This window comes from Coregonus lavaretus (genome assembly GCF_964263955.1).
Source record: "Coregonus lavaretus genome assembly, chromosome: 6".
Lineage (NCBI taxonomy): Eukaryota > Metazoa > Chordata > Actinopteri > Salmoniformes > Salmonidae > Coregonus > Coregonus lavaretus.
Window position 1 is genome coordinate 18,633,017 of NC_139993.1, and position 25,962 is coordinate 18,658,978.

The window sequence follows — 25,962 nt, forward strand, 5'->3', positions numbered from 1 at the left end:
CACGACGAGTTGAGTTTTTACCATCTGACCATATGACATTCTCCCAATCCTCTTCTGGATCATCCAAATGCACTCTAGCAAACTTCAGACGGGCCTGGACATGTACTGGCTTAAGCAGGGGGACACGTCTGGCATTGCAGGATTTGAGTCCCTGGCGGCGTAGTGTGTTACTGATGGTAGGCTTTGTTACTTTGGTCCCAGCTCTCTGCAGGTCCTTCACTAGGTCCCCCCGTGTGGTTCTGGGATTTTTGCTCACCGTTCTTGTGATCATTTTGACCCCACGGGGTGAGATCTTGCGTGGAGCCCCAGATCGAGGGAGATTATCAGTGGTCTTGTATGTCTTCCATTTCCTAATAATTGCTCCCACAGTTGATTTCTTCAAACCAAGCTGCTTACCTATTGCATATTCAGTCTTCCCAGCCTGGTGCAGGTCTACAATTTTGTTTCTGGTGTCCTTTGACAGCTCTTTGGTCTTGGCCATAGTGGAGTTTGGAGTGTGACTGTTTGAGGTTGTGGACAGGTGTCTTTTATACTGATAACAAGTTCAAACAGGTGCCATTAATACAGTTAACGAGTGGAGGACAAAAGAGCCTCTTAAGAAAAAGTTACAGGTCTGTGAGAGCCAGAAATCTTGCTTGTTTGTAGGTGACCAAATACTTATTTTCCACCATAATTTGCAAATAAATTCATAAAAAATCCTACAATGTGATTTTCTGGATTTTTTTTCCTCCATTTGTCTGTCATAGTTGACGTGTACCTATGATGAAAATTACAGGCCTCTCTCATCTTTTTAAGTGGGAGAACTTGCACAATTGGTGGCTGACTAAATACATTTTTTCCCCACTGTACATGTGCACAGGCACATAGATTACATTTAGAACAATATCTAACCTAATATAAATAAATATGGCATAACCCTCAACATTTGCACAGTGACCAGATGTACAAATATGCCTAGGTAGGTAGGCAGACAGTAACTAGCTACAGCCATGTTTAACAGGCATGCTTAAGCAAATATTTGTTTTAATAGTGATAGAGATTTACAACAGTAGATTTTTGTATTTTTGTTTCTCCTATCAGTTAGCTAGTAAACTTAGCTAGCTAGATTGCTGGATAGCCAATAATTGTTATTTACATCTGTTTGGAATCCTATATTGCGTCATGCCTATAATTTTGTGATTTTGAAATGCATCCACGGTCATAATCATAACCAATGTCAACCCTTGTCAATTATGTAACATAGCTAACTAGTAAAATTATTTGCAGTTGCTGATGTTACACGTTTGCTTAAAATACAAATGCGACGCATGGCGCATAGTAACAAGTTAGCAGGTGCCAGGCTAACTAGCCAACTCCAGTCATGTGCTAAGGTTTGCATGTAAACCTAGCTTTAGGTGGCTGGTTGTAACGCTTTGGCTTGCTGTTAAGTAGCCATATCTACGACTAAAAATAAGAGGTTTTACAATCGAGATACAATAGAACCTCTTCTATTTTTAGTCATAGACATGGCTACCTGTAGTTGTTTAACTGTTAGTTAATTTAGCTAGCTAGATTAGCTAGCTCCCTAAGTTAGCAAACAGACAAATAATTTGATTTCCCCCCCACTGTAACACAGTAGTATGTTAGCCAGCAATACATACTATGGGTTTCAGTAGATAAACTAAAGTTAGCTAGCTAGCTAGGTGGCTTGCAGGAAAGAATAACTTACTTAGCCACTGCATTTGTCATCTGCCCTCTTGGTGCTGGCATCGGCTGTAGCCGAGCTTCTCGCTAAATCCAACTCTTTGTTTAGAATCCTCTTCGCTATATTCCGGTTGAAACATGTATGGTTGAATGTCACCATGTAGCTAAAAAAAATGCTCCATCGTCGAATTCATGTTGATGAGAGGAATCACTTGAAGCCATTGCTGTCTGTTCAGTTCTTTCAGTTTTGCCCAAAGGATTGTGTTGTTAGTGTCCGCTTTGCATATGTGAGTACTGTCTTCATGCTTTTTTATCATTCACAATTAACATTGCATACTACACTTAACTTGTTCAAGTAGGCTATCCATCCCCATTTTCAAAGAGTGCCCTTTGTCTGATTACCAAACACGCACTCCTCCAAACTATCCAGTCCTGCTATAATGCTATATCAATGACAGATTTTGTTGAGAATGTGCCTCGCAATTGACAGGAGCTTAATATTTTGTATAGACGTGCAAATGTTATGCTTAAAGACATTTAGGCCTACGTTTGCACACAGTGCCATTGAACGAGAGATGCGATTTATGATATCATGCTTCTGAAAAAAAAAGATTGCTTGTTTTTAATTTCATTTTATTAAAAACCAAGCACAGCCTCCCTTCCCTTCAATGAAGGCTGTTTGTTTTGTCCCGCCCAATGCATTTGCCAAATAGCAGCCTATCAATAAAGGGTTTGGCTCATGAGACTGCTTTTAAATAAGTATTAATTTGGGATTTTGGTATTTTATTAGGATCCCCATTTGCTGTTGCGAAAGCAGCAGCTACTCTTCTTTGGGTCCACATAAAACATGAAACATGACATAATAGACAAGAACAGCTCAAGGACAGAACTACATCAATTTTAAAACGGCACACATAACCTACATATTAATCACCAAAGCTTTATTAAAATATCAAGTTTGGGAGCAGCAAAACAGTGAGCGGACATCCCCTTTTTATCATTATTTTAGCCAGCTCGCGTTATTATTTTGGATGTGCATAAAAGCCTCCATAGTTTAATACTTTAATATGATATGCCCTATTATATGCCCATGGGGAGCAATTATGGTGCCTGTAACTGTATTTAGACATAGCCTATTTAAAACAAGTTGTTGTTTCATTTTGATTAGAATTATTCACTCTCTTTTTAAGCCTTATCAATAGTGAATTTAATCTTGCTTATTGACAACGTTTGGCCATGGCTCAGCCATAATGCAATTTACAGTAGGCCCTATATCAGTGTGAATGCTAGGTTTAACAATATATTTCCATATTGAAGCCATGCAATTAGGCTTCTTACAATGTGGACTGCAATCATGTTCAACATATTAAGCAAAGATGGGATAGGCCTACATATATTTTGTTATTTTGTTTTTGTAGGCTATTTAACAAACTAGGCCATAACGGACTATTGTAATTGGAGTTGATGACAACACAATACATAAAAGACTGTAAATACACAACTTGAAGCGACCACATATTTAGCCATGGAGCACGTTCTGATTGGCCAGTGAGGGGTCAAGCCCCAGAACACCTACAACTTGTTTATTCATCAAAACTCCCTTTCGTGCCACCACCAGCCACTGCGGCCATAATTGCGGTTGTGAAAATAGCAAAATGTTTCTGACACCCCCCCGAACCTATAGCACTACTGACAGAGAGGCTACACAGAAGCACATAACCTTTGCCGCTGGGAGTGCTTTTGAGCCAAAAGGGATCCCTCTAAATGGAGATAGATATTGTCCAGAAATGACATCACACTCATGAGCAAAGCATATATTGTTTAGCTAAAACATGAGTGGGGTTTTATGAGATAAGACATTCATATCATACATATCATGTGAATGAACCATACAGCCAACATTGACCTTTCAAGCCTAAATGTGATTTATATAATTAGCAACTAAACCTCCATAGTGTATCATTAACAGACCTGCAGTAATTTGACTGCCAGAACGATGGAGCGTGTGCATAGCACGGCCGAGGTCAGGCAAACCAATATGACAAAGCCATCAAACACCAGAAGGTAGTGTGTGTTCTTCTGAGCTGAAACAGATAAAGACACCTGGGTTACATAACTCTCTTCCCATGTACTTTGAGGCTTTTGACATAGTGTCGCAGTATCAACATTGGCAGTCTTCAGTATGGGTTGTTTAGAGAAGAAACATTATGGTTGGATTTGGACTTAGGTCAAATACAGTACATATGTCAAATGATACTTAAAAGTACATTTGACAGTCATTTAGCAAACACTCTTATCCAGAGCGACTTACCACATACAGTATCACAGTCATTGCAAGGAAAACTTTCCTCTACTAGCAAAAGCAAGTAAGACAGCCTAAACTAGAAAGGACATTTCCTGAAGAAAATGTTGTGTACATGCTAGCTTGTAAAGGATTGATTGATTGATAGGATAGCCTAAAAATGTGGAAGTTGGTTTGGTGTTATAGTTGATAAAACATTTACAAAATGTGAAGTTAGGATAGCCTGAACATGTGAAAGTTGGTTTGGTGTCTCAATCTTGAACAGTTCAAGAGTTATTGTTGGTGAGTAATTGTATGCTAAGTAACGTCTAAAAGTCTAAACTGTTGGGTGGGGGGATTAATAAGCTAACATATGGAATTGTTTTAAGATGGTCATACCATGGATCATTTAGCTATTTTATTTTGAATTTTAGGACCCCTTTAGATATACATTTGAGTTAATTTATATAATTATAGTTGATAAAACCTTGAAAGGAAGAAGAGTTGCTTTTAGTGGGTTATTTTATGCTAATGTTTTCACATTTGAATAGTTGTAGTTGTTAAATGTTTTTTAAGAATATGAAGTTAGGATCGTATGAACATGAGAAAGTTGGTTCGGTGTCTATCTTGAACTGTTCAAGAGTTCCTGTTGGTGAGTAATTTTATGCTAATCTATGCAAATTTGTAAAGTTATAGTTGATAAAAGTGTATAAGAATTTAGGATAGGTTAGTTAGGTTAAGTTAGGATAGGCTGAACATGTGAAAGTTGGTTTGGTGGCTCTAGCTTGAAAGGAAGAAGAGTTTCTTTTAGCGGGTTATTTTATGCTAGTATTTTCACATTTTTATAGTTGTAGTTGTTGAAAGTTTTGAAGAATTTGACGTTAAGTTAGGCTGAACATGAGAAAGTTGGTTCGGTGTCTCTAGCTTGAACGGTTCAAGAGTTCCTGTTGGTGAGTCATGTTATGCTAAGTTATTTATGTTTGTATAGTTATAGTTATTTTTCAAAATTAAAAATGTGAAGTTAGGATAGCCTGAACATGTGATCTAGCTTGAATGGTTCAACAGTTACTGTTGGTGAAAATTGTATGCTGATTTATGCAAATTGCATAATTATAGTTGATAAAGTGTATAAGAATTTGAATTTAGGATAGCCTGAACATGAGGATATTGGTTTAGGATCTCTAGCTTGAACGGATCAAGAGTTAATGTTGGTGGGAAAAATGTATGCTAATTTATGCAATTTCATATAGTTATAGTTGATCAAAGTTATTAAGAATTTGAAGTTAGGATAGGCTGAATATGTGAAAGGTGATTTGGTGTCTCCAGCTTGAATGGAAGAAGAGTTACATTTATTGGGTTATTTTATGCAAATGCATTAACATTTGTATAGTTGTAGTTGTTAAAAGTTTTGAAGAACTTGAAGTTACCATAGCCTGAACATGTGACAATTGTTTGGTGTCTTTAGCTTGAACGGATCAAGAGTTACTGTTGGTGCGTTATTTTATGAAAGTGTATATAGTTAGAGTTGTTAAACGTTTTTTAAGAATTTGAAGTTAGGATAGCCTGAACATGTGAAAATTGGTTTGGTGTCTCTATCTTGAACGGTTCAAGAGTTCCTGTTGGTAATGAATGAAAGAAGAGTTACTTTTATTGGGTTATTTTATGCAAATGAATTAACATTTGTATAGTCGTAGTTGTTAAAAGTTTGGAAGACTTTGAAGTTATCATAGCCTGAACATGAGAAAGTTGGTTCGGTGTCTCTAGCTTGAACGATTCAAGAATTCCTGTTGGTGAGTCATGTTATGCTAATTTATTTACATTTGTATAGTTATAGTTGTTAAACATTTGTAGGAAGTTGAAGTTAGGATAGCCTGAACATGTGATCAAGCTTGAATGGTTCAACTGTTACTGTTGGTGAAAAATGGTATGCTGATTTATACAAATTGCATAGTTATAGTTGATAAAAGTGTATAGAAATTTGAATTTAGGATAGCCTGAACATGAGGAAATTGGTTTAGGATCTCTAACTTGAACGGATTGAGTTATTGTTGGTGGGAAATGTTATGCTAATTTATGCAATTTCATGTAGTTATAGTTGATAAAAGTCATTAAGAATTTGAAGTTAGGATAGACTGAGTATGTGAAAGTTTGTTTGGTGTCTCTAGCTTGAATGGAAGAAGAGTTACTTTAGTTGGGTTATTTTATTCATATGCATTAACATTTGTATAGTTGTAGTTGTTGAAAGTTTGAAAGAATTTGACGTTAGGATAATATGAACATGAGAAAGTTGGTTCGGTGTCTCTAGCTTGAACGGTTCAAGAATTCCTGTTGGTGAGCCATGTTATGCTAATTTATTTACATTTGTATAATTATAGCTCTTAAACATTTGTAAGAATTTGATGTTAGGATAACCTGAACATGAGATCTAACTTGAATGGTTCAACAGTTACTGTTGGTGAAAAATGGAATGCTGATTTATGCAAACTGCATAGTTATAGTTGATAAAAGTGTATACGAATTTGAAGTTAGGATAGGCTGAATATGTGAAAAGTGATTTGGACTCTCTAGCTTGAATGAAAGAAGAGTTACTTTTATTGGGTTATTTTATGCAAATGATTTAACATTTGTATAGTTGTAGTTGTTAAAAATTTGGAAGAATTTGAAGTTACCATAGCCTGAACATGTGAAAATTGGTTTGGTGTCTCTTGATTTAATGGATCAAGACTTACTGTTGGTGCGTTATTTTATGCAAATATATATACTTAAAGTTGTAAAAGTTTTTTTTGAATTTGAAGTTAGTATTTTGAAGTTAGAATAGCCTGAACATGTGAAAGTTGGTTTTGTGTCTCTATCTTTAACTGCTCAAGAGTTCCTGTTGGTGAGTCATTTTATGCTAATCTATGCAAATTTGTAAAGTTATAGTTGATAGAAGTGTATAAGAATTTGACGTTAGGATAGTATGAACATGAGAAAGTTGGTTCGGTGTCTCTAGCTTGAAGGGTTCAAGAGTTCCTGTTGGTGAGTCATGTTATGCTAATTTATTTATATTTGTATAGTTATAGTTATTTTAAAAAATGAAGAATTTGAAGTAAGGATAGCATGGACATGTTATCTAGCTTGAATGGTTCAACAGTTACTTTTGGTGAAAAATGGTATGCTGATTTATGCAAATTGCATAGTTATAGTTGATAAAAGTGTATACGAATTTAAATTTAGGATAGCCTGAACATGAGGAAATTGGTTTAGGATCTCTAGCTTGAACGGATCAAGAGTTACTGTTGGTGGGAAATGTTATGCTAATTTATGCAATTTTATATAGGTATAGTTGATAAATGTCATTAAGAATTTGAATTTAGGATAGGCTGAACATGTGAAAGGTGGTTTGGTGGCTCTAGCTTGAAAGGAAGAAGAGTTTATTTTAGTGGGTTATGTTATGCTAATGTTTTCACATTTGTATAGTTGCAGTTGAAAGTTTTGAAGAATTTGACGTTAGGATAGTATGAACATGAGCAAGTTGGTTCGGTGTCTAGCTTGAACTGTTCAAGAGTTCCTTTTGGTGAGTCATGTTATGCTAATTTATTAATATAGTTATAAGAATTTATAGTTAGGATTGCCTGAACATGTGATCTAGCATGAATGGTTCAACAGTTACTGTTTTTGAAAAATGGTATGCTGATTTATGCAAATTGCATAAGTATAGTTCATTAAAGTGTATAAGAATTTGAATTTAGAATTTGAATTTAGGATAGCCTGAAAATGAGGATATTGGTTTAGGATCTCTAGCTTGAACGGATCAAGAGTTACTGTTGGTGGGAAATTATATGCTAATCTATGCAATTTCATATAGTTATAGTTGATAAAAGTTATTAAGAATTTGAAGTTAGGATATGCTGAATCTGTGAAAGGTGGTTTGGTGTCTCTAGCTTGAATGGAAGAAGAGTTAATTTTATTGGGGTATTTTATGCTAATGTTTTCACGTGTTATAGTTGTAGTTGTTGAACGTTTTGAAGAATTCGACGTTAGGATAGTATGAAAATGAGAAAGTTGGTTCGGTGACTCTATTTTGAACTGTTCAAGAGTTCATGTTGAAGAGTCATGTTATGCTAATTTACACTTGTATAGTTATAGTTGTAAAAAAATTATAAGAATTTGAAGTTAGGATAGCCTGAACATGTGATCCAGCTTGAATGGTTCAACAGTTACTGTTCGTGAAACATTTTATGCTGATTTATGCAAATTGCATAGTTATAATTGATTAAAGTATATAAGAATTTGAATTTGGGATAGCTTGAACATGTGAAAGTTGGTTTGGTGTCTCTAGCTTGAACGTATTAAGTGTTACTGTTGGTGGGAAATTGTACGCTAATTTATGCAATTTCATATAGTTATAGTTGACAAATTTTTTTAAGAATTGACGTTAGGATAGTATGAACATGAGAAAGTTGGTTAGGTGTCTCTAGCTTGAACTGTTCAAGAGTTCCTTTTGGTGAGTCATGTTATGCTAATTTACTTGCATTTGTATAGTTATAGTTGTTAAACATTTGTAAGAATTGGAAATTAGGATAGCCCGAACATGTGATATAGCTTGAATGGTTCAACAGTTATTGTTTGTGAAAAATGGTATGCTGATTCATGCAAATTGCATAGTTATAGTTGATTAAAGTGTATAAGAATATGAATTTAGAATTTTAATTTAGGATAGGCTGAATATGTGAAAGTTGGTTTGGTGTCTCTATCTTAAACTGTTCAAGAGTTTCTGTTGGTGAGTCATTTTACGCTAATCTATGCATATTTGTAAAGTTATAGTTGATAAAAGTGAATAAGAATTTGAAGTTAGGATAGGCTGAACATGTGAAAGTTGGTTTGGTGGCTCTAGCTTGAACGGATTAAGAGTTACTGTTGGTGTGAAATTGTATGCTAATTTATGCAATTTCATATAGTTATAGTTGACAAATGTTATTAATAATTTGAAGTTAGGATAGGCTGAATATGTGAAAGGTGGTTTGGTGTCTCTAGCTTGAATGGAAGAAGAGTTACTTTTATTGGGTTATTTCATGCAAATGCATTACAATTTTGTTATAGTTGTAGTTGTTAAAAGTTTGGAAGAATTTGAAGTTTCCATAGCCTGAACATGTGAAATTGGTTTGGTGTCTCTTGCTTAAACGGATCAAGAGTTACTGTTATTGCAATATTTTATGCAAAAGTGAATAGTTAGAGTTGTTAAATGTATTTTAAGAATTTGAACTTAGGATAGCCTGAACACGTGAAAGTTGGTTGGTGTCTCTATCTTGAATGGTTCAAGAGTTCCTGTTGGTGAGTCATTTTATGCTAATCTATGCACATTTGTATAGTTATAGTTCATAAAAGTCTATTAGAATTTGAAGTTAGGATATGCTGAACATGTGAATTTGGTTTGGTGTCTCTAGCTTGAATGGAAGAAGAGTTAATTTTATTGGGTTGTTTAATGCAAATGCATTAACATTAGTATGGTTGTAGTTGTTAAAAGTTTTGAAGATGTTGAAGGTACCACAACCTGAACATGTGAAAATTGGTCTGGTGTCTCTAGCTTGAACTGATCAAGAGTTACTGTTGGTGCGTTATTTTATTAAAATGTACATACTGTAGTTAAGAGTTGTTAAAAGTTTTTTAAAGAATTATAAAGTTAGGATAGCCTGAACATGTGATCTAGTTTGAATGGTTCAACAGTTACTGTTGGTGAAAAATGGTATGCTGATTTATGCAAATTGCATAGTTATAGTTGATAAAAGTGATTAAGAATTTAAGGTTGGGATAGCCTGAACATGTGAAAGTTGGTTTGGTGTCTCTATCTTGAACAGTTCAAGAGTTCATGTTCATTAGTCATTGTATGCTAATTTATGCAATTTCATGTAATTATACTTGATAAATGTTATTAAGAATTTGAAGTTAGGATAGGCTGAATATGTGAAAGGTGGTTTGGTGTCTCTAGCTTGAATGGAAGAATAGTTACTTTTATTGGGTTATTTTATGCAAATGCATTAACATTTGTGTTGTTGAAAGTTTTGAAGAATTTGACGTTAGGATAGTATGAACATGAGAAATTTGGTTCGGTGTCTCTAGCTTGAATGGTTCAAGAGTTCCTGTTGGTGAGTCGTGTTATGCTAATTTATTTGCATTTGCACAGTTAGAGTTGTTAAACATTTGTAAGAATTTGAAGTTAGGATAGCCTGAACATGAGGAAATTGGTTTAATATAATAATATGCCATTTAGCAGACGCTTTTATCCAAAGTGACTTACAGTCATGTGTACATACATTTTTACGTATGCAGGATCTCTAGCTTGAACGGATCAAGAGTTACTGTTGATGAGTTATTTATGCAAATGCACTTACATTTGTGTTGTTTTAGTTGTACAAATGTTATTAATAATTTTCAATTAGGATAGGCTGACTATGTGAAAGGTGGTTTGGTGTCTCTAGCTTAAATGGAAGAAGAGTTACTTTTATTGGGGTATTTTACGCTAATGTTTTCACGTTTCTATAGTTGTAGTTGTTGAACGTTTTGAAGAATTTGACGTTAGGATAGTATGAAAATGAGAAAGTTGAACTGTTCAAGAGTTCATGTTGGTGAGTCATGTTATGCTAATTTTCATTTGTATAGTTATAGTTGTTAAAAAAAGAAATAAGAATTTGAAGTTAGGATAGCCTGACCATGTGATTTAGCTTGAATGGTTCAACAGTTACTGTTCGTGAAAAATGGTATGCTGATTTAAGCAAATTGCATAGTTATAGTTGATTAAAGTGTATACGAATTTGAATTGAGGATAGCTTGAACATGTGAAAGTTGGTTTGGTGTCTCTAGCTTGAATGGTTCAAGAGTCACTGCTGGTGATACTTTTATGCTAATGTATGCAAATGTTTATAGTTATAAAAGTGTTGATAAGGAAGTCGTCGGGTGAGGTTGTGTGTCTCTCTGGCGGGAGGTAAGCTTGGCTTAAATGGCTTATATGGTGTCGAGTAAAGCTTAAACCATGTATTTAGATTGTAGTTAGGTATTGTAGGTAGTTATCGTAGGATATTGTAGTTATCGTAGGTTATTGTATGTAATTATTGTAGGTAAGTATTGTATTCGGCTGAGCCCGGTGAAGCATGAGGCTAGCTAACCCACTACCTGGACTAGCTAGCGGGTAGCTACTGGTAACTATTAGCAACTGTGGATAGTTGTTTCACGCTTGAGAGTACCTGTAATTACACCAACTAGCTGCCTACCATTCAGCTGTTTTTCTAACCTCATTCTCTGAAGCGTTAACGTTAGGTAGTTAGTAGCTACTGTGCTCGAAATGTTGCTAGCTTGTTGCTACCTGGATAGCTAACTAAACAATAGCTGGAACGACCTAGCGAACAGACACGAACTGGCTGAGTCGATTCAGTGGCTAGCTTTGCACTTGGCTAGCTAACAGTAGCTGCTAGGGGTAAGATATAACCTACATTTGTGTTTTGTTTTTACATACTGGTAAACAGAGTCGTTCAAGGGAATTCGGGACATGGGTGACGAGTTAACGTTAGCTTGGCTCTCTCTGTGTGTTCATGCCGTGGGAGGAGGGTTTTTTTCGTTGGCAGAAAGCAATGGCTAGCTAGTATGCTAACTATTCTAGCTAACTAACTGGCTGAATAAGTTGACGTCGGACTCGCTCAAGCTGTCGGGACTAACCCAGAACTTTACACAACGTTATACACGGACACGAATGATCTGCTTGGCGTGTTGACACACTGGTGGTTTGTTGTGGCCGAGTATTGGTGCTAAACCATGTTGTTGGAGCCCGGCATGCTAGTTGGCTGTGGCGTCATATGACTAGGTGCCCTGGACGGTTTTCACGGAAGAATACTGTACCAAGTTAGCTAGCTGAATAAACTAAGCTAGTCTATTCCTAGAAAACATTGAACCGCTGTAGTTTACAACAATTATAGTTTCTGAGGTGGAAGTTGGGAGAGTTATATTTGGGTGTTTCAGTGTAACGTAAGTGAGGGAGGCCCCGCTCTCTCGCTTTCCCAGATGTTTAGTTCATTTCATTCCGATCTCCTTTGCATTATTGTAGCCATTTTCTGTAGCCTGTCAACTATGCGTCTGTCTATCCCTGTTCTCTCCTCTCCGCACAGGCTATACAAACGCCTCACACCGCGTGGCTGCTGCCACTCTAACCTGGTGGTCCCTGCATGCACGACCCACGTGGAGTTCCAGGTCTCCGGCAGCCTCTGGAACTGCCGTTCTGCAGCCAACAAGGCAGAGTTAATCTCAGCCTATGCTATCCTCCAGTTCCTCGACTTCTTGGCGCTGACGGAAACATGGATTACCACTGAAAACACTGCTACTCCTACTGCTCTCTCCTCGTCTGACCATGTGTTCTCGCATACCCCGAGAGCATCTGGTCAGCGGGGTGGTGGCACAGGAATCCTCATCTCTCCCAAGTGGACATTCTCTCTTTTCCCCCTGACCCATCTGTCTATCTCCTCATTTGAATTCCATGCTGTCACAGTCACTAGCCCATTCAAGCTTAACATCCTTATCATTTATCACCCTCAAGGTTCCCTTGGAGAGTTCATCAATGTGCTTGACACCTTGATAAGTTCCTTTCCTGAGGATGTCTCACCCCTCACAGTTCTGGGTGATTTAACCTCCCTACGTCTACCTTTGACTCATTTCTCTCTGCCTCCTTCTTTCCACTCCTCTCCTCTTTTGACCTCACCCTCTCACCGTCCCCCCCTACTCACAAGGCAGGCAATACGCTTGACCTCATCTTTACTAGATGCTGTTCTTCTACTAATCTCACTGCAACTCCCCTCCAAGTCTCCGACCACTACTTTGTATCCTTTTCTCTCTCGCTCTCCTCCAACACTACTCACTCTGCCCCTACTCAGATGGTAATGCGCCGTCGCAACCTTCGCTCTCTCTCTCCCGCTACTCTCTCCTCTTCCATCCTATCATCTCTTCCCTCTGCTCAATTCTTCTCCCTTCAATCTCCTGATTCTGCCTCCTCAACCCTCCTCTCCTCCCTTTCTGCATCCTTTGACTCTCTATGTCCCCTATCCTCCCAGCCGGCTCGGTCCTCCCCTCCTGCTCCGTGGCTTGACGACTCATTGCGAGCTCACAGAACAGGGCTCCGGGCAGCCGAGAGGAAATGGAGGAAAACTAGACTCCCTGCGGACCTGGCATCTTTTCACTCCCTCCTCTCTACATTTTCTTCCTCTGTTTCTGCTGCTAAAACCACTTTCTACCACCCTAAATTCCAAGCATCTGCCTCTAACCCTAGGAAGCTCTTTGCCACCTTCTCCTCCCTGCTGAATCCTCCTCCCCCTCCCCCCTCCTCCCTCTCTGTAGATGACTTTGTCAACCATTTTGAAAAGAAGATTGACGACATTCGATCCTCGTTTGTTAAGTCAAATGACACTGCTGGTCCTGCTCACACTGCCCTACCCTATGCTTTGACTTCTTTCTCCCCTCTCTCTCCAGATGAAATCTTGCGACTTGTGACGGCCGGCCGCCCAACAACCTGCCCGCTTGACCCTATCCCCTCCTCTCTTCTCCAGACCATTTCCGGAGACCTTCTCCCTTACCTCACCTCGCTCATCAACTCATCCTTGACCGCTGGCTATGTCCCTTCCGTCTTCAAGAGAGCAAGAGTTGCACCCCTTCTCAAGAAACCTACACTCGATCCCTCCGATGTCAACAACTACAGACCAGTATCCCTTCTTTCTTTTCTCTCCAAAACTCTTGAGCGTGCCATCTTTAGCCAACTCTCTTGCTATCTCTCTCAGAATTACCTTCTTGATCCAAACCAGTCAGGTTTCAATACTGGTCATTCAACTGACACTGCTCTTCTCTGTGTCACGGAGACTCTACGCACTGCTAAAGCTAACTCTCTCTCCTCTGCTCTTGTCCTTCTAGACCTGTCTGCTGCCTTTGATACTGTGAACCATCAGATCCTCCTCTCCACCCTCTCCGAGTTGGTCATCTCCGGCGCGGCTCACTCTTGGATTGCGTCCTACCTGACAGGTCGCTCCTACCAAGTGGCGTGGCAAGAATCTGTCTCCGCACCACGTGCTCTCACCACTGGTGTCCCCCAGGGCTCAGTTCTAGGCCCTCTCCTATTCTCGCTATAAACCAAGTCACTTGGCTCTGTCATATCCTCACATGGCCTCTCCTATCATTGCTACGCAGACGACACACAACTAATCTTCTCCTTTCCCCCTTCTGATAACCAGGTGGCGAATCGCATCTCTGCATGTTTGGCAGACATATCAGTGTGGATGACGGATCACCACCTCAAGCTGAACCTCGGCAAGACAGAGCTGCTCTTCCTCCCGGGGAAGGACTGCCCGTTCCATGATCTCGCCATCACGGTTGACAACTCCGTTGTGTCCTCCTCCCAGAGTGCGAAGAGCCTTGGCGTGACCCTGGACAACACCCTGTTGCTCTCCGCTAACATCAAGGCGGTGACCCGATCCTGTAGGTTCATGCTCTACAACATTTGTAGAGTACGTTCCTGCCTTACACAGGAAGCAGCACAGGTCCTAATCCAGGCACTTGTCATCTCCCGTCTGGATTACTGCAACTCGCTGTTGCAGTAATCCAGACGGGAGATGACAAGTGCCTGGATTAGGACCTGTGCCGCTTCCTGTGTAAGGCAGGGCCGTACTCTACAAATGTTGTAGAGCATGAACCTACAGGATCGGGTCACCGCCTTGATGTTAGCGGAGAACAACAGGGTGTTGTCCAGGGTCACGCCAAGGCTCTTTGCACTCTGGGAGGAGGAAACAACGGAGTTGTCAACCGTGATGTGCCATTCCGCCTGTGCCATTAAACCCCTACAACTCATCCAGAATGCCGCAGCCCGTCTGGTGTTCAACCAAGTTCTCTCACGTCACCCCGCTCCTCCGCACACTCCACTGGCTTCCAGTTGAAGCTCGCATCTGCTACAAGACCATGGTGCTTGCCTACGGAGCTGTGAGGGGAACGGCACCTCCATACCTTCAGGCTCTGATCAGTCCCTACACCCAAACGAGGGCATTGCGTTCATCCACCTCTGGCCTGCTGGCCCCCCTACCTCTGCGGAAGCACAGTTTCCGCACAGCCCAGTCAAAACTGTTCGCTGCTCTGGCACCCCAATGGTGGAACAAGCTCCCTCACGACGCCAGGACAGCGGAGTCACTCACCACCTTCCGGAGACACTTGAAACCCCACCTCTTTAAGGAATACCGGGGATAGGATAAAGTAATCCGTCTACCCCCCCTTACCCCACCCCCCCCCCCAAAAAAAATAATAATATATATTTTAAAGTGGTTATCCCACTGGCTATAAGGTGAATGCATCAATTTGTATGTCGCTCTGGATAAGAGCGTCTGCTAAATGACGTAAATGTAAATGTAAGTGTGATAAAATAGGTTTGACCTGTGGTCTAAAATAATCATCATAAAGTGTTAGATGTGAAGACGTCCAAGGCCTCAACCGTGTTATAAAAGCCCTATGAGAAAATGTGTCCTTTGTGAGATTACTCAAAACGGTCAGGAAAGAGCGAGAGAACAATAACTCATACTGCATAAAGAATCAGAACAGATACAATTAAGCATGTTGAATCATGGCACCAATGACAAAATAGGCAAACTGAATTCTAATAAAGATCAAGTGTGGGAATTTGATTCAAGTATTTGATTACTAATATTACATGAACTAATAAAAGTAATGGATAGCCAGCTTAGTAGACCGGTATTGGGAAAGACAGTCACCATTAAGATTAAATCAGAGCTTCAGTTACCTCGAAGAGAGAGAAAGGAAATGACGAAATTATTACAGACAAATACGCATTTAAAACAAGTCTCTTTTAAAAGTAGTGAAAATCAGACAATGTACGAATGGATGTTAAGTAAATTAGGATTTTTCTATGGGGAACCAACCAGTGATTTATCAGAATGGACAGATAATGAGGATTCTCAAGAAGGTATTTTTAAAAGGGATAGGTTAAAGATAAGGGCAACAAGTTAGCTAACGAAGTTAAGTAATTGAATGGAACAACATAGGCTATTTTAGGAACAAGAGCAGAAAGTACTTTTCATCTTAAGGGTGCATACCTGGGATAGGATAAAGTAATCCTTCTACCCCCCACCCAAAAAAAAAAAAAAAAAAAAAATATTTATTGTAAAGTGGTTAACCCACTGGCTATAGGGTGAATGCACCAATTTGTAAGTCGCTCTGGATAAGAGCGTCTGCTAAATGATGTAAATGTAAAATGTAAATTTAAATAAAAAGTTTTGATAATTGATATCAATTTGTATAATAAGCTTTGATATAACATTATATTGTGGTTCCGTACATCAATGCCCATCATATAATATCAAGGAGTGGTATGGAGAGCGTGAGGTTATTTTAGAGTGTAGTGGAAAAGTCTGTGTTTTAATGAGACTTGACTTTGACGGGGTTTCCTGAAGGTTAGAGAACCGGTGAGGATCCAATGACAGGAAGGTCAGTGTCCTTGAAACTACAGTCAGTTTTCTTGGTTCCGCTGGGAGTATGTTTGAAGAAGTTGATTTGTGTCGAGTGAGAATCGTAAAAAAAACACGAAAGGATTGTTTGATGTGAGTACCTAGGAGTTTCTAACGTTCTATATGGAGTATGTGAAGATGTGAAAATAGGATGAATTTTATGTGTGTGTAATCGATTACTAGAGAGGTGATAAAGTAATAATTAGAATAATATCTATGTATTAACTTCCTCACCCAAACGTAGACGTACGTCAGGAGTGGGAAATAATAAATAAAGGTTTTCTGAGTTTGTGCCGTTGATGGATCATTTGATAGAGATAAGGTTTAAGAAATAAACTACCCATAAGGAGTGGAATTTACAGTGGGGAAAGAAAGTATTTAGTCAGCCACCAATTGTGCAAGTTCTCCCACTTAAAAAGATGAGAGAGGCCTGTAATTTTCATCATAGGTACACGTCAACTATGACAGACAAATTGAGAAGAAAAAAAATCCAGAAAATCACATTGTAGGATTTTTAATGAATTTATTTGCAAATTATGGTGGAAAATAAGTATTTGGTCACCTACAAACAAGCAAGATTTCTGGCTCTCACAGACCTGTAACTTCTTCTTTAAGAGGCTCCTCTGTCCTCCACTCGTTACCTGTATTAATGGCACCTGTTTGAACTTGTTATCAGTATAAAAGACACCTGTCCACAACCTCAAACAGTCACACTCCAAACTCCACTATGGCCAAGACCAAAGAGCTGTCAAAGGACACCAGAAACAAAATTGTAGACCTGCACCAGGCGGGGAAGACTGAATCTGCAATAGGTAAGCAGCTTGGTTTGAAGAAATCAACTGTGGGAGCAATTATTAGGAAATGGAAGACATACAAGACCACTGATAATCTCCCTCGATCTGGGGCTCCACGCAAGATCTCACCCCGTGGGGTCAAAATGATCACAAGAACGGTGAGCAAAAATCCCAGAACCACACGGGGGGACCTAGTGAATGACCTGCAGAGAGCTGGGACCAAAGTAACAAAACCTATCATCAGTAACACACTACGCCGCCAGGGACTCAAATCCTGCAGTGCCAGACGTGTCCCCCTGCTTAAGCCAGTACATGTCCAGGCCCGTCTGAAGTTTGCTAGAGTGCATTTGAATGATCCAGAAGAGGATTGGGAGAATGTCATATGGTCAGATGAAACCAAAATATAACTTTTTGGTAAAAACTCAACTTGTCGTGTTTGGAGGACAAAGAATGCTGAGTTGCATCCAAAAAACACCATACCTACTGTGAAGCATGGGGGTGGAAACATCATGCTTTGGGGCTGTTTTTCTGCAAAGGGACCAGGACGACTGATCCATGTAAAGGAAAGAATGAATGGGGCCATGTATCGTGAGATTTTGAGTGAAAACCTCCTTCCATCAGCAAGGGCACTGAAGATGAAACGTGGCTGGGTCTTTCAACATGACAATGATCCCAAACACACCGCCCGGGCAACGAAGGAGTGGCTTCGTAAGAAGCATTTCAAGGTCCTGGAGTGGCCTAGCCAGTCTCCAGATCTCAACCCCATAGAAAATCTTTGGAGGGAGTTGAAAGTCCGTGTTGCCCAGCGACAGCCCCAAAACATCACTGCTCTAGAGGAGATCTGCATGGAGGAATGGGCCAAAATACCAGCAACAGTGTGTGAAAACCTTGTGAAGACTTACAGAAAACGTTTGACCTGTGTCATTGCCAACAAAGGGTATATAACAAAGTATTGAGAAACTTTTGTTATTGACCAAATACTTATTTTCCACCATAATTTGCAAATAAATTCATAAAAAATCCTACAATGTGATTTTCTGGATTTTTTTTCTTCTCATTTTGTCTGTCATAGTTGACGTGTACCTATGATGAAAATTACAGGCCTCTCTCATCTTTTTAAGTGGGAGAACTTGCACAATTGGTGACTGACTAAATACTTTTTTTCCCCCCACTGTATAGACGTAACTTATAACATAGTACAAAGCCAATTTAGGGTTTCCATTAAACTAATTATCATGGCGGAGCTAAGGGGATGAAGTGAAGGAATTTCATTTTGTATCAGATGGTCAGAAGATAAACCAGTGTAATTAGGCTATTTGCGGGATTTCTTTGTCATTTCAATGGCATAGAATGAAATATGGGTTTCTGAGTGTAATCAACTGTTGGTAGGTGTTGCTTAGACAGATACTACAAAGTATTTGGTTGGGTGATGTAGAATGGAAGATTTAGCAGCGTGCTTGGTTCAAATTGAAAGACTCACTTATTTAACAGGAATAGCGAGACGATTTCGAGGTAGTAATTCTTTTTGCGTTGCCTAATGGTTTGCTAGAGTAAACGATTGAGAATGGTGGCGTAATGTCAATCAATAGATTGAATATTAATACTATGGATACAAATTCAATATATGCTTGTCAACTACAGCAAGTGTTTGGTTTATTACTTGTAGCCTACGTAGAAAGGAAAGTTACCTAGATCTGCTGACTTCTAATAATGGCGGATTGGTGGTTTCATAAGAGCTATGGCGATTATCTTAGTTGATGACAGGGCATAATAATAGTATAGTGCAGAAGAACAGGGAAGCGAATGTCGCATCTTAATGAGAAATGAAGCAAGGGGACAAAGAGAATAAAAAGAGTATTAAAAAACACCAGGGATAATGAAGCAGTGTTGGAAGGAAGCAGAGTATGAAAGATAACATTAACTGAGGAATATAGAAACTTTTAGCTGAGGTCACTACAGAAATATTACTGACACAATATCGTAACAGAGAAACTGAACCACACATGAAGCTACTACAGCAATCTAGGATTGTGAAAGTTGTTAAGTTAGTTTTTAACCCTACGATAGAGGTAAATGAAGAACGCTGTTTGAGAATGGAGAGTTTCTAGGTGTTGATCTGCGAGTGTTAGCAACTGGGGTTCGCTGAACTCGAGCGAGCTGTACGTGTCATAATGGGTTAAGTTTGGTGTATTCGGTTCACTGGTTTCTGCGGAAAAGGAGGAAGTAAAAAGGGGGGTGAGTGTTACCGGTGTGAAATGGATAGCTAGTTAGCGGTGTGAACTAGTAGCGTTTCGATTGGTGACGTAACTTGCTCTGAGACCTTGAAGTAGTTGTTTGCCTTGCTCTGCAAGGTTGCGCCTTTTGTTGAATGACGGGTAATGGTGCTTCGAGGGTGACTGTTGTTGATGTGTGCAGAGGGTCCCTGGTTCAAGACCATGTAGGGAAGGAAGCAAAACTGTTACATTGATGCTGTTTACCTAGATCACTGGGTGAGTTGATAAGATTATACGAAAGAGATTGGCCTACCAACCCATGGCGGCATAGGATAACATAGTAATTAAAGTGGCATCCCTGTGAGTAGATGTTTTGTTTGTTTTTCACAATAATTTATCACCTGCTAAAGTACTGTTAGATGGCAAGACAGTGGTAGAGGATAATAGAGATTGTAGAGGGTTTTCTGTGTTAAAAGGAAAGTAGGTTAGTTGAGAGATGAGAAATGTCGAATTGGATTGTTTGAGTAGACTGGTATTAAAATAATGCTTTCTAGTAAGGTGAATGAAAATATGTTATTAGGTAGTAGTGGTTTGTGAATAGAATTTACTAATGCCATGATTTAGTAAGCGGGTGAAAGAGAGTAGTGCTCGCTGGGCTATATCGGGATGTAAAGGACGCAGATGGTAATGTGAAGCAGATATCTGAATAGTTGAATATGGAACGTTCTTTGACCATGTTTTATAATTATTATTAAATTCTATAGTTTGCGTAACACCAGTGAGTTATGTTAATTAATTCTAAAACGATAATCTGTTTCTGGTACGTTTGTCACGAATTCAGCCGAGGCTGCCCCTCCTACTTGCTCGGGCAGGCTTCGGCGTTCGTCGTCACCGGAGTACTAGCTACTACCGATCCATGTGTCTATGTTCGACTTGTTTTGTCTTTATTGGTCACACCTGTTTCCCATCATGTAGTTATGTATTCCCTATTTAACCCTCTGTCTCACACTGTGTGTTGTGCGTGTTAGTTCATGTTTTGGTTGTCGTTAGTGTGCAGGTTTGTTCCTCCCTGCGTGGAGGTTTTGTTCATTCATTTACCTACGAGTAAAGTACGTTTTTTCAAAGTTTTTTCGACGTTCAGGCGCAGCTGGGTACTTTATTAATCGTCAGTTTACCCGTAGGTTAGGGATTCCTATTGTGCCAGTTGATGTGCCCTTCCCTACACATGCCCTAGATAGTCGCCCTTTAGAGTCAGGTCTGATTAGGGACGTCACAGCTCCACTCTGGATGAAGACGCAGGAGGGGCATGAGGAAACAATTAGTCTCTATCTGATTGATTCTCCTGCGTTTCCAGTGGTGTTGGGGCTTCCCTGGTTAACCTCTCATGACCCCACTATTTCATGGTAACAGAGGGCTCTCAAGGGATGGTCAAGTCAGTGCTCGGGGAGGTGTGTAGGTGTTTTCGTAGGGGCAACTACGGTGGAAAGTCCAAATCAGGTTTCCACCATGCACATTCCGCCTGAATAAGCCAATTTGGCTCTCGCCTTCTGTAAAAAGTAGGCGACTCAATTACCACCCCATCGACAGGGGGATTGTGTGATAAACCTCCAGGTAGGCGCTGCGCTTCCCCGGAGTCACATGTATCCTCTGTCACAGGAAGAGACGGCGGCTATGGAAACATATGTCACCGAATCTCTGAGGCAAGGATACATTTGGCCTTCCACTTCCCCTGTGTCATCGAGTTAATTTTTTGTGAAGAAGAAGGATGGTGGCTTACGCCCGTGCATTGACTACCGTGGTCTTAATCAGATCACAGTAAAATACAGCTATCCACTACCTTTGATTGCTAGTATGACGGAGTCATTGCACGGGGCGCGCTTCTTCACGAAATTGGATCTCAGGAGCGCGTACAACCCGGTGCGTATCCGGGAGGCAGATGAGTGGAAGACAGCATTCAGTACCATCTCTGGGCACTATGAGTACCTCGTCATGCCATACAGTTTGATGAATGCTCCATCAGTCTTCCAATCTTTTGTTGATGAGATTTTCAGGGACCTGCACGGACAGGGTGTAGTGGTGTATATTGATGACATTCTCATATACTCCGCTACACGGGCCGAGCATGTGTCCCTGGTGCGTCAGGTGCTTGGTCGACTGTTGGAGCATGACCTGTATGTGAAGGCGGAGAAATGTCTGTTCTTCCAAGAGTCCATCTCCTTCCTAGGACACCGCCTGTCCGCGTCAGGTGTGGAGATGAAGATTGACCGCATTTCGGCCGTGCGTTATTGGCCGACTCCAACCACGGTGAAGGAGGTGCAGCGATTCTTAGGTTCTGCCAACTACTACCGGAGGTTTATCCGGGGCTTTGGTCAGGTAGCGGCTCCCATTACCTCCTAGCTGAAGGGAGGACCGGTGCGTCTACAGTGGTCAGCTGAGGCGGACAGGGCTTTTGGTCATCTGAAGGACCTGTTTACTTCGGCTCCAGTGCTGGCTCATCCGGATCCTTCCTTGGCATTCCAGGTTGAGGTGGACGCATCCGAGGCTGGGATTAGAGCTGTACTGTCTCAGCGCTCGGGTACGCCACCAAAACTCCGCACCTGTGCTTTCTTTTCTAAGAAGCTCAGTCCGGCGGAGCGCAACTATGATGTGGGGGACCGGGAGCTGTTAGCTGTGGTTAAAGCTCTGAAAGTGTGGAGGCACTGGCTTGAGGGGGCTAAACACCCTTTTCTCATTTCGACTGACCATCGCAATCTGGAGTACATCCGGGCGGTGAGGAGGTTGAACCTTCGCCAGGCAAGGTGGGCCATGTTCTTTACCCGTTTTGTGTTTACTCTTACTTACAGACCAGGTTCCCAGAATGCTAAGGCAGACGCCCTGTCCCGACTGTATGACACAGAGGAGAGGTCCATTGAGCCCACCCCCATACTTCCGGCGTCGTGTCTGGTGGCACCGGTGGTGTGGGAGGTTGACGCGGACATTGAGCGGGGTTACGTACCGAGCCCACTCCCCCCCAGTGTCCAGAGGGTCGGATGTATGTGCCGCTCAAGGTTCGCGATCAATTGATCTATTGGGCTCACACATCACCCTCCTCTGGTCATCCTGGCATCGGTCGGACAGTGCACTGGGCAGGTGGAGAGAGTTAACCAGGATGTGGGTAGGTTTCTGCGGTCCTATTGCCAGGACCGGCAGGGGGAGTGGTCGGGTTTTATCCCCTGGGCAGAGATGGCCCAAAACTCACTCCGCCACTCCTCTATTAACCTTACTCCTTTCCAGTGTGTGTTAGGTTATCAGCCGGTCCTGGCACCTTGGCATCAGAGCCAGATCGAGGCTCCTGCGGTGGATGAGTGGTTTCGGCGCTCGGAAGAGACCTGGAACGCTGCTCATGTACACCTGCAGTGGGCCATCAGGCGACAAAAGGCGAGCGCCGATTGCCACCGCAGTGAGGCCCCGGTGTATGCATCGGGGGACAGGGTCTTGCTCTTGACCCGAAACCTGCCCCTTCGCCTGCCCTGCTGGAAGATGGGTCGGCGGTTTATGGGGCCATTTAAAGTCCTGAGGAGATTGAACGAGGTTTGTTATAGGTTACAGCTTCCTCTTAATTACCGTATTAACCCCTCGTTCCATGTGTCTCTCCTCAGGCCGGTAGTAGCTGGTCCACTCCAGGAGTCTGAGGTATGGGAGGTTCCTCCGCCCCCACTGGACATCGAGGGGGCACCGGCGTACTCGGTCCGTTCCATCTTGGATTCGAGACGTCGGGTGGGGGGCCTGCAGTATCTCGTGGATTGGGAGGGGTACGGTCCGGAGGAACGGTGCTGGGTCCATAGGAGGGACATCCTCGATCCCTCCATGTTGAGGGATTTCCACCGTAGTCATCCGACACGCCCTGCTCCGCGTCCTCCTGGCCGTCCCCGAGGCCGGGGTCGGCGCACGGCAGGAGCCGCGCGTCAAGGGGGGGGGGTACTGTCACGAATTCAGCCGAGGCTGCCCCTCCTCCTTGCTTGGGCAGGCTTCGGCGTTCGTCGTCACCGGAGTACTAGCTACTACCGATCCATGTGTCTATGTTCGACTTGTTTTGTCTTTATTGGTCACACCTGTTTCCCATCATGTAGTTATGTCTTCCCTATTTAACCCTCTGTCTCACACTGTGTTTTGTGCGTGTTTGTTCATGTTTTGGTTGTCGTTAGTGTGCAGGTTTGTTCCTCCCTGCGTGGAGGTTTTGTTCATTCATTTACCTACGAGTAAAGTACGTTTTTTCGACTAACTCTGTGTCCTCCGCCTGACTTCGTCTACCGCATTACACTGACGCCTTGACAACGTTGCACAATGGGAGGTAGTTTTTACCATTATGCTGATGGAGAAGTACACATTTTTTGTAAGTTCTGAATTTATTAAACAATAGGTTTCTATTTTAATACATCAATGCAACAAGTTGAGCTGATTACATTACCGAAAAGGGGTTATGGGTTTATATTAGAAGGTGTAGTCTACATAATGAAACGTGGTATTATCTGATGTTTTGAGTATAATTATTTCTTATAGGATTGGTGGAAGTACCTTACAGTAGGTATGTTAAGGAAGACGTAGATCACATCTCAAACAACTTTTTAATAGACGCTTGGGGATCAAATATCACTGATTCTTTACGCGTAGTAATTGCTTATATTTGCGAATGTCTAAACTATTACATTTAGAGGGATGGCAGTAACAATCTAAGGGGAAACAGATATTTACTATGTCGGGGGGAAAGTCATCCAGTAACGATACCATGATGATTTGATATGGGATAAAATGAAGCCGATTTTGGGGTTTAATAATCATTGTGATAATTACAGAGAATGAGGTATTACATTTACAGGTATAATAATAATAATAATAATAATAATAATATAAAGGGTTATCAATTAAAAATACTCATTGTAAACTTGAGTGGTTTTCATCTTTTGAGAGATTTTATGTAATCTTCTTCTGGAGTATTAATGAGGAATTAGAGTGAAACAAACGATTATTGATGTGAGGTAGGACAGGGTATATCTGCATCATGTTTTGTGTGTAATTAATATTTTGGGATTTCTGATTATAATTAAATGTTAACGAAATGTATACTTTCTCTTCCAGGAAAATTTGGATTTCCTTATCTCTCATTGGGATGTTTCCAAAGTCTGTGGGCTAGGGGGAGCAGTTAGTACAATTCGTCTTATAATTAGGTCGTAAGAGGGAGCTACCAAATTAAATACAGCCTGGCTATTTTTGTTTGTTGTTTTCCAATATGTTTTTTCAAATAACCACACACAACCCACCTATTATAATGGTTATATAGGGTTTTTATTTTTATTTTAGGGGGTTTTAATAGGTCAGAGATGATAAGTCTTAAAGGAACACACACAGAACTTTCTGAAGTTTTTTGTTTTATGAGTGAGTTTTGGGTAAACACGTGATTTCTTTTGAGAAGAAATGTGATGAGGACTTCATGTACAATTGGGATACAAAGCATTTATTAAATGTTTTGACTGTTGTTAATGATTAGTCTATACTATACAATGGAACACTTCTTTGAAGGGTTGAATGACCTCTGAACTCCGTCCTGACTTTCTAGTGTGAATTGGTCACCCACACTGGAAAGCCAAGAGAATTTAAGGTAATTTATTATACAGAGTTGAGGCAAGGGGAATGCTACTGATGAGCTATGTGTTCTGGCTGATTCCCTCGGCGGAGGGACAGACATCCAAGAACTTCAAGATCTTCCAGAATTTCAAGAATCACCTGACTTTCACACCTGACATTCATTTCCCTGTCTGTGGAGAGTTTCCCTAATATAAATTGGGGAGTATATTAGATATTGGTATTAAGAATAATTGGTAAAACATAATAATTAGTCATATAGTTATTGCTTATATGGATTTCTTCGATTAGAAATGAACTCAACTAAACTGTTATGTTCTGTCTTGTCTTGTGGTAAATACAGATGGTGTCTTGATGCATAGCAGGGATAATTTGGCCTAGAAAGTTGTAAACCAAAAATAAATAAAAATAAAAATAATAATAAACTTTGAACCGGATGAAGATGAACATCAGAGGCGTTGAAGATGTTCCTGTACAGCACCACTTCTACCTGCAACCGGTCTACAACAGCCAATCGAAGCTATCAACTGATTTTCTCTCATGTTTTCTATCTCGAGGGAGTGGGACAGGAGTCCACCATTGAGTGAGAATGGAGAAAGATCTGTTCAAATACAACATTTCTCATGTTGTTGGTATACTGGGTGGCAAATGGACAAGACAATGGGGTGTAGAGATGGTGGTGACTTGGATGAGACATTGAAGTTGGGACATTGTCATGGGCAATTCGTTTTGAACTATGAAGCTGTTAACATAATGAAGAGATGCCAGAAGATTTCAGTGCCGGGGAAGGAAGGGGTTGGTTAGCTGTGTCGACAATACATTTGGATTTATCTAAATTTGCTCATTTGGATAGGAGGTAC

The 25,962-nt window shown here is 40.8% G+C and overlaps 1 protein-coding gene across 5 annotated transcripts in view; it reads right to left on the minus strand.

Annotated features, from left to right (window-relative positions):
* Positions 1-25,962, minus strand: part of mcoln2 (mucolipin TRP cation channel 2) — a 105,025-nt gene that overhangs the window by 47,990 nt on the left and 31,073 nt on the right. For all 5 annotated transcript variants that reach the window (XM_084162967.1, XM_084162966.1, XM_084162965.1 and 2 more), the window contains one exon: positions 3,655-3,767. In XM_084162967.1, coding sequence (XP_084019093.1) covers positions 3,655-3,767 — 113 coding nt within the window. The remainder of the gene's footprint in view (positions 1-3,654; positions 3,768-25,962) is intronic.